This window comes from Myzus persicae, unplaced genomic scaffold, assembly GCF_001856785.1.
Source record: "Myzus persicae strain clone G006 unplaced genomic scaffold, MPER_G0061.0, whole genome shotgun sequence".
In the NCBI taxonomy this organism is placed as follows: Eukaryota; Metazoa; Arthropoda; class Insecta; order Hemiptera; family Aphididae; genus Myzus; species Myzus persicae.
The window spans coordinates 15,755-26,075 of NW_019103985.1; the positions used below are offsets into that span (position 1 = coordinate 15,755).

The window sequence follows — 10,321 nt, forward strand, 5'->3', positions numbered from 1 at the left end:
TCGGGCATCGATAATGATTATAATATAAATAAGGTACCTAAAATGATAGAGTCGATAAATCAAGATATTATTCATACTTTATTTTAATATTTTTATTTTTATATTCAATATTTTTTTTCTTATACTTAATATTACTATTTCGTAAGTTGATTTATGATACATTTTTAAAATGATGAAAATAATAAAAGTAAATAGTTGTACCTATATCGTATAATATATAGTTATTTTGTATGTTTTAATTGTACCACTCACAAAGAAAAATTCGCCTAAACTCTAATTTAAGGGGGGTGAGATTTTAGTAAATTTACAAGGGGGCGTAGAATGAAAAAGGTTGGAAACCACTGATTTAGACATACTCAGTCCAAGTTTGTTTTTAACTTAAATCTTGACTAACTAAGAATTGAAGATAAATATTTAAGCAATAATCCCTATGTTATACCTAACTAAAATTATCGAAACGAATAGTTACATATTATTATAGCAAACAATAAGAATAAAAATAAACCTCGTTATCAATATATTAATGCAACGAGGTTTTAATCTAAGAATTATTTATTATAAAATATATGTTTTAAAGAGAAATACATGCTCGTTGAACTATCTTAGTAGAAGTAGGTACTTCATAACATAACCACTTTAAAGATAATATAGTTAGATATAATATAATGTGCGCTTGCTGTAGAGAACGTAATTTTTGAAAGAATAATAACCTCAAAAGATATTAATTATCGAATAACGAAGAGAACATTGCATATTGAAATATTAACTGATTGCATGACTTGATGATCATTTCTGGGCCAAATTTAGATCAATTATACTCGTGGAATGATCAATATTGTAAAGGCAATCTAGTATACAACTTTTTTGAACGAAAATTCGTTGAATATTAAGATTTGCAGGCGGTGGTTTCATTTGACATGGATCGATTATGTACGAGATCTTACAAATATAGCTACGTTGTATGCTGTCTTCGACTTTGAGTGATAGGTACCCACTAAATCGAGTAGGCAAGAAACACGTATAGGAGTTAAATTCAAACAAATTGACGAATTGTAACATGATGACTTGTTTCGGACAGCCCGGCGCGCAAAGGCAACTCGAGCTTTTCACAGACGACGTTCACGGGGATGATGGTCGTAAATGGTGGGTGTGGGTGTGGGTCTGCAGAATATGTGATGCACGGTGCGAGTGAGGGGTGATTCAATAAATAGGTTACGACGGACAGGACGCGTCACAAACGTGCCTCGGGGCTGGGCAGCTTACTCTCGTCCTCGTTGCCGGACGACGATGAACTGTTGTAGTCGTCCAGGTGATCTTGGATGGCGGACAGAGACATGCCTTTGGTCTCGAACAGGAACAGGTACGCGAGGATGGTCCACGCGGCGTTGACGAAGCAGAACACGAAGAACATGACGTGCACGCCGAACGCGTCGCTGACGGGCAGGTACGCTTTGTTCATCATGAACGAGCCCAGCGACGAGACGACGGACACCACGGTGACGGCGCGCGACTTGACGTTGGCCGGGAACATCTCGCCCACCAGCGCGCCAGGCACGATACCGGCGCCCATCGAATAGGCCATCGAGAACAGGACGACGCACACGGATGGGCCCCAGTTATCGGGCCGATCGTCGATGTACAGCAGGCAGAGAGCGTACGCGGCGGTTATGGCGGCCAAGGCCAGATGCGAGCCAACGAGCAACGGCCGGCGGCCGTATACGTCGATGAGCGGTACCACGGCCACGGAGCACACCAGCCGGACGACGGCCAACACGACAGCCACGTCGCCGGGCCGGACGGGACCGTGGGTGGGCATCGTGGTGGTCGAGTAGGCCAACACGCAGCCTATGCCGCCAGCACGCTGTGCGAAACACGCTCCGACCACCAGCAACACCGCGACCCGGTTGCCGTCGTCAGTGAACAGCTCGCGGTACGTACCGGGATCTCGCATGTCGTCTCGCACGGCCAACGTTATCTTGTTGAGGCGGCGGTTGTTGTCCACGGTCGTGGAACGCGGCCGGTACCAGCGGAGCGCTGTCCTGGCGTCGTCCAACCGGCTCTTGGCCAGCAGGTAGTGCGGCGTCTCGGGCACGCGGATGACGGCTGCCAGGAATGCCAGCCCGACGGCCAGCGAAATCCCGTTCATGATCTCGTACTTGATCTGCGGCCCAACGGATAGGGCGACGAGCATACCCAGCGAGTCGGACATGACCACGATGACGTTGAGCCGGCCGCGTGCCCGATCAGCTGATATTTCGGCCATGAAGCCGGGAACAGAGGCGTACGCCACAGACTTGCAGGCGCCGGCCAGCGAACGCGCGGCAAACACGGCCCACCGGCTCGGCGCATAGAGCAGTCCGAACGACGCGACCAGGCCCACGCCCACGGCCAACAGACACCCTTTCCGGCCGGCGTGTTCAGCCAGCAAACTGGCCGGCCACGCGCTCATCAGGTTGGCCAGGTCGAACGACGCCACTGCCCAAGAGTGGTCGTCCCGGCTCAGCCATTCGGCCGGCGTGTCGGCTTCCGGCCGCTTAATCAGCGCCCATGACGGCCACCCGGCCCACAGGCCCATCACGAACTCGCTGGCTGATACTAATATAAATAATATTATAATAATTTACATGACAATTAAAACATTGCTCATATAAATATCACACATTGATATTATTTAATATTTTGGTTTAAGCATATTTTTATTTTTTTATTACTAGCAGACCCTGTGCACTTCGTTGCCCGTTAAAATATATGTGGTCCAAACTTTGTTTGATTTGTTATCCAAAAGTTGGTGTATGGTGATGGTGATCAAAACTTAAACATTTTCATCGATCATTTTGAATCTCAAAATACTTGTGCAAGCACCAATTTAAAATGCTTTCTCTATAAAGATTAGCCTTTCTACACAAATCCTGGCAACGGCACTTAGCACTAACCCAAAGCATACATTTTATTGACATTTATAGAATAGAAAACAAATCAAATTTCAAATTTTAAATGTCTATAAATAACTCAAATTGAGTCAAAATATTTCAAAAATTTTATCATGTATACAAAATGATATAGAAAAATGAAAGATTTTACATCTCTGTTTTTCTTGACGCTTTTGAAAACCATAGGGAATTTTTATTTTTGACTACCTAACTAGGTACCAACTAGATTCACTTTCATACCATAAAAGATGCTATTGAAGAAAATCGAACATTTTTATTGTCCCAAAAGGTGATAATAGACACAAAAAAAAATAAAAATCATTGCAAAATCTGCATTAGTCGGTACATTCATTGCTTTGCTCAGAATCTAAAATTAAAATCCACTTATTGAAATAAAATATAGGCTATAGGCTATAAGTTATAGGCTATAGAGTATTTAAACTTTTTTTTTCCGTTCAAAAAACTAGAAACGGGTGGGAACCGTTTAGCACAATACTGCCACCGCGAATATTAAAACCTATGTCAATGGATGCAGTAGCTTTAGAAATTGAACTCTTAGAATTATTGGACGATCAAGGACTGAAACAGTTAAAATACTGCAGTTATCATTATTTGTTGGAATTTTAGAAACATGTGCCCGTTATTAAATATCCAAAAATTACTTTTTGAGCTCAAAAATTAAGAAACAACACATTCTTGTGAGTCAAATACTCGAAAACGTAAATGACTAAATCTAAACATCGCTCTATTTTGACGGATGATTATTTAACGGAATTGTTAAGGACTACTCTAACAACGTATAATCCTGTCAATACTGACATCATAAAACTTACAAAAAATTAAACAAGCAACAAATAAGATATTAATTAATAATTTAAAATTTTAAAAAATGTATACATTTTTTCTATAAATTCTAATGCAATAAAATATTATACTTCTTCAAATACATCGTTATTCATATGAAAACATTTTTTTTGTAAAAATGTTTTGTATCTTACGATAAAATGCGAACCGCATGAGTCTATGACCCAAGCCGCAATTTGGCCACCCCTGATATAGATCCTTAATAGTAAAGGTTTCTGGTGGTTAAATTTGTTTAAAATCGGTAGAGTAATTGTAATTTTATCTAGGTTATCAGATTCTTTTTTCATTAAGTGTACTTAAGTTATGACCAATTTGTATTATTTTATATTTTTATAGCGGGTACCTACTTGGGACCAGGGTTACAAGCACAATATTTTCTTCGGGTATTTTGTTCTAAGCATATTTTTCATATTTTTGTTGTTTTTACCTACCTACCTACATTAGACTCTTAATAAGATAAGATTTAAACATTTCGATGTTTGCTTCTAAGTACAATATATTTGTGGGTACCTAGGTACCTATTGTATATTAATTATTATTTGTACATTTGAATTGTAAATGGATATTTATTCAAAATAGTTTTTATTATTAGTTATTCGTTGATTTATATGTTTTATTTAAAAAATAATTTTTTTTCAAATGTTTTTTATAACCTATAGGTTTTTGCAAATCACAAGATTTTTAGAGCATAAGTACCTACATACTATTTGAATGCATATTTTTTGCCAATTTCCAGCACATTAAATTCACAGCTTTGGTCAAACTATGGATCTTGCTAATGATATATGGTACCTACTAAAAATAGAACAGTTAGCAATCCACGTAAAATCAAAAAATAAACGTTTAAAAATCAATTCAATCAATCGAACAAAATATCATGAAGTAAAATCTTTACAGTTAGGTACTATAAAAAAAAAGATTAAAAATATATAAGTCTTAATGTTTGCACTTGAAATACTCGCTTTACGACTTGGAAGATTTGACGAAGCATATAATAGGTGCCTATAATATTGTTTAGTGTTTTTCGGAAAACTGATACAAAACTTATTCGATTGTCTTATTATATTCATACCTGTAACGACCGCGTAAATTAACCTTTTTCGACTCATGATGATGAATTTTGATAAACTTGTGTGATCAGGTATTCAAGTAGGTTTTTTCAATACAAAAAAAAAAATGTTAGATGCTGATATTTTTTTGTTTAGAATGTATTTCAACTCATAACCCGAGTAACATGAATTTGTTGAATGTACGATTATTTAATAAGCTAATTAAAAAAAAACTATAACCTATAACTAGATACCTATATTCTAAAAATATAACATAACAACGTAAATACTAAATAATAGATACTAATATTATTAAGTAGGTACCTAGGTACCTAGGTACCTACCAGACCTAACGGGAAACCTTATTACAATGTTAGTTATCAGGGGAAGGATTTCTATTCCTTATGAAAAAGTTTTCCGTAGCTGAGAGTTTGAGCACTTAAATGCAAGAGGTTGTTATTAATAAAAATACACGTTTAGTTTATAAATCTAGAAGTATCATTAACATATTTTAATATTTTAAATACTTTATCGTTGGAATATTGGAACTTGGAAGATATGGAATTTCAATAATAAATAATTATTTGGACTGAGTAAAGATATTGTGTGTAAATAAATTATTTCATATTTTGTATTTAGTGTACTTATAATAATGCATAATAATATTATATAGGTTGTAACAAATGTTACAGTTCTACCACAGAATAGATGGAATCTATTAAATCTATTTCATATATTCTGTGAATTGTGATACTACTAATAATATACCTATGTATGTTATTCTATCAGTAGGTATATATACAGTGATTCACCAAGCATTCTAATCCCCTTTTTTTCTGTACTACCTATTGCCCGAAATGATCAATCGCTGACGCAAAAAGTCGCCATATTAATAGGTTATTATCATGACCGTTATTTTTAGCTAACTATTCATATACCTAGCAAATAAATGTAGGATACAGATTAGGTAGGTACCTATGCATAATCAATTGAGTAGGTATGTATGATGATTCCATGTAATAATACTCCATGTAATTAACTAACCACCAAAATTGAATTAAAAAAATTTCATCTGTATATTGTATAAAAAAAATAGAATAAATGTAGCAGAGAAAATACGACAATGCTCTTATAACCACAATTATAAACGTTGATAGCTTAGAACATAATAGAAAAAGAAATCATAAGCTGCAACCAGTACTCACTCGACATTAATGGCTGTATTTTAATTTTTATTAGAATGCAATAAAAATAATAATTAAACTTAGGTACCTACCTATTTTTTGAATCTATACATTATTTTATTATGTATTACATATGAACATAAGTAGTGCCTACTTATATTTAATGGACTTGCAGTTTTTTCTGATTGTCATATTGATTTTTATTGCTAAAGATACATCATACATCAGGGTGATGCACCATGTACCTATGCAGTACATCGGGTTTCTTCATAGAAAACAAAAAAAAAAATATAACACTTCAATATCAATCAATAGTTTCCTAGATTATATTATGATTGATTTGTGGAGCAACTAAATTTAATTTATAAAAACCATTTTGTTAGTACAAGCTCTGTCTATACTCTGTAGACAATAGACATGCAATCAATAGCTCAAACATCAAACTGTAAACGATACCTATTAAGTAAAAATATATACATAGTAACTAAACATTTGTTTTGATTTATTTTATTATAAACCGCACATTTAAACTAGAAAACGTAATTTACGTTGTCTATATAGTAATAATAGCATATACCATTATCTACTTACCAAGAACTGAATCCAGCCAAATCAGAAATAGAAAATAAAAATAAAAAACCTAAAGCTTTATATTATGATCAAAACTTTAGATATTTTATGTTTGCATGACTCGTTAGCTCATACAAATCTATACAATACATAAATAACACATAATCAAATTTACTGTAGATAGTAGATACCTACCAACAGTTATTTGAATAAAAACATTTTATTCAAGTAAAATAAATGTCAAGATTAACTACAGCATCATAAATATTCATAATAACAAGGTTTTTCCTTCGAGTTCATTGAACAATTGGAACTCCAATTGAATGCAATTAACTATTTAGTTTGGAAAATGCAAAATTATTAAATACCCCTTTTATACAACCTACTTCAAAATATTTTAGTAGTATTAATATACCTACCTACTTACCATGTTGTAAGTGGAGATTTAATCTCCCCACCTCCCCATAAGGGACACTTACTATGAACCTAAAGGCTAAAATATAAGGATAAACTTTTATATTTAACTTTTAAATATTACGCGTAGGTAATATTATAGGTATACAATGTAGATGCAACTATAAACTAAGTAATAAGGTATACTTGAACTAAAGAATTTAACTTAACCTAATTTTATTATGTTGAGAAAATATTTCTATAAAATAAATGTGATAACACGCAATTAAAGCATGACAAATAAAATATGTTTTTTTACCCAAGTTTACCAGGTTTTTTCAAACATTTTTGCTCGTTAGCGATGATATAGCATATTATATTATTGGGCATATCGCGAGCGAAAAATTAAAAGACTGTGACAAATTTAACACAACGAATATAGAAATTGACAATTATATTTATCTAAAAACAGTATTTTGTATAAATAATATTACGTTAGATACTACGGTATAAATTAAATATATTTTAAAATATTAAAATAAATATAATATATATTATATGTATAGCCAATATAGCCGTAAAAACTATTAAAGTTCCCAGATCATTCAGACAACACACGAGATACACACATGATAACATACAACGAACAATTGTGATGAAAACGAAACTCGTGCTTTTTATCGTTAACGGTTTCACAGATCAATTTAGTGAAAGAAGCTATATCACATTGTTGTTTAACAATTTATAAATACACATTTATTAACATATAGGTACCTTTATATAGGTACTGAATTATACGATAGTAATATACTTGTATATAAATATATACAGGGTGATTCAAAATTTATGTTACAGCCATTTTAACATATAAATATTCAAATTAGTGAAAAATGTATGGTACAAAAGTTTTTTGATTTAGAAACATCTATTATGATTTCCCAATTTTGTAATTGTTAACAACATTTTAGGGGGGTTTTGGGGGGTCAACTTTAGAAATTCAAATGGAAACCTATNATTTGAATTTCTAAAGTTGACCCCCCAAAACCCCCCTAAAATGTTGTTAACAATTACAAAATTGGGAAATCATAATAGATGTTTCTAAATCAAAAAACTTTTGTACCATACATTTTTCACTAATTTGAATATTTATATGTTAAAATGGCTGTAACATAAATTTTGAATCACCCTGTATATATATATAAATAATTGGTATTCGCTTAATCGAATTGACGTTAAATATAAACAAATAATAAAAAAATAACGAAAGCGCCCTATCAGTCATCGTTTACCTCCTTAATTCAACAAGTGTAAAATACAATATATTATTAGGAAGATACCTTGATGTACCTCTGCACTGAACGAAATGCACAGGTCCCACTATATACACTCAACTGAATAAAACAAATTTCGGGTTTGACGTGAACATTTGAAAGAAAATCTAACGCGGTCCGTCGTGTGGTGATGCAATTGGAGTAATTGGACGGACAATTTTCCGTAACTTTTCTGCCAACTGCCAAAGTCTTACCTTTATAACACGTTGACATTTATGTCGTAGAGAGCTGACTGCAATACTTAGATACTATTTACCTGTTGTATGGTACAGTTATAGAGGGTGAGCACAACATCAGCGATCCAAAACGAAAAACAGACTTCAGCACAACGATTATTAGTTTAGTATAAAATTCGTAACTGAGACATCGAGTACCATCCATGTATTAAGTATATAGTGGGACATGCGGCGTTCTGTGTACGATGACGTAAGTCCAGAGATTTGTACACATACCTACCTATATTTTAAAATGTGTAGGTAGCATATTATTTACATTGACATTATTGTATTAATATAAATTAGTGGGTGCGAAAGTACGATTCTTATAGAATGTCTAAGTATTGTACACACAACACACACGTGCGCGATGGGTACCTACATGGGAAACGCACAATAATAGATGTAACAAATTAGGTATAAACATATTATAGTTATAGGCACGTATAAAAATATTATTATCGACTAGTCTCATAATAGAGGGGAGAAGTGACAAGCTCGCGTCTGTGGGTCAGAGGAATGCTTGTCAGTTGTCGATGACATTGAGGCGCGTAAAATTACCATGGTCGATACTCGATAGTGCCTTCTGTCATGCCGTGAGAAAATTACGATAACTAGACCGAATCGTGTATTCCTCATATGTCTCGAGGTCTAGGAAGTCGAGGGAGACATGGTTCTGGGTTCGACAACTCTACCGCTACTTTAAAATCCCTAACCCACGGGAACGAGTGCCGATTAGCAAGTTTTGTACGATTAATTTCGAGGTTTTAAAGGTCGACGAGTTGATCGAAAACAATAATAATAACGATGGTTAAATCAAATTGAAACTTAAATTAATTATGAATATTTTATAGTCAACAGAAGTGTGACCGGAGAAAAATCGATTTTTTGATAGAAACATAAATATACAAATATTAACACAAATATTTGTCTCGATAAACTGGTGGCTCTTCACAGAGAATGAAACAAGTCTAGCGTTGTCTTAAAAAGTATTGTGTGACTAGAAATTCCTTTACAAAAATAAAAACTCAGTTTTTTCCAAGATAGTTTACCTTTGAGTATGGAAGTTCACTCTAATAAAAAGCACTACATATTATTTTCTAGAGATACTTAAGATGAAAAAGTGTGCAGTCCGCTTTATATAATATATCTACAATCTACTAGTTAGGTACTGAATTTGCCATGTACATCGTACCTACAGAAAAATACTTCTGCTAGTAATTAGGTCTTCTATGAGCTTTAATGTTTTAGCCATACACTTTTAAGTAAGTAGTAGGTACTACACTAGATAAAAATAATGTCATCAAACTATTATATGATCTTTTTCCCAGAATATTCATGGTTACTGATTCAGCAAACACACATTGATAATATAAAATATATAAATATAAATAAAATATATTATTATGCAACTTATAAGTCAAAATATGGTGGGTGGGCACTATTAATTAAATGTTTCTAGTATTTGCACCTATAGCTTATAGGCTTTAAGATATTTTTATTTTTCTCATTTAAGTTAGCAGTAAAATGTTGTTATCTTTATCTAGTGTAGTATATAGCCATAGTGAATAGTCGAGAAATAACTGTAAGCAAATGTCAACGAGTACCTATTGATCGATGAGATTTGCACCAGATATTTTAATGTACTGAATATTTAAAATAACATTATTATGGTGAGCACAATGTCAAAAAAAAATGATCACGATGATAATGGAGATGACGATGATAATAATAGTAAAAATAATAATAGTAAATATCATAACAAAAAAATTATAGCGACAATAA

General features: G+C 33.7%; 1 protein-coding gene across 1 annotated transcript; it reads right to left on the reverse strand.

Moving 5' to 3' along the window:
- Nucleotides 1–170: 170 nt before the first annotated feature.
- LOC111037232 (facilitated trehalose transporter Tret1-2 homolog) lies at nucleotides 171–3,777 on the reverse strand. Its single transcript, XM_022319642.1, has one exon. It carries the CDS (start codon nucleotides 2,573–2,575, stop codon nucleotides 1,232–1,234), a length of 1,344 nt encoding a protein of 447 aa, XP_022175334.1. The 5' UTR covers nucleotides 2,576–3,777; the 3' UTR covers nucleotides 171–1,231.
- Nucleotides 3,778–10,321: the final 6,544 nt, after the last annotated feature.

Excerpts from the sequence above, each read along its gene's own strand:
- LOC111037232 (XM_022319642.1), bottom strand. The coding sequence starts at position 2,575 with ATGGGCCTGTGGGCCGGGTGGCCGTCATGGGCGCTGATTAAGCGGCCG.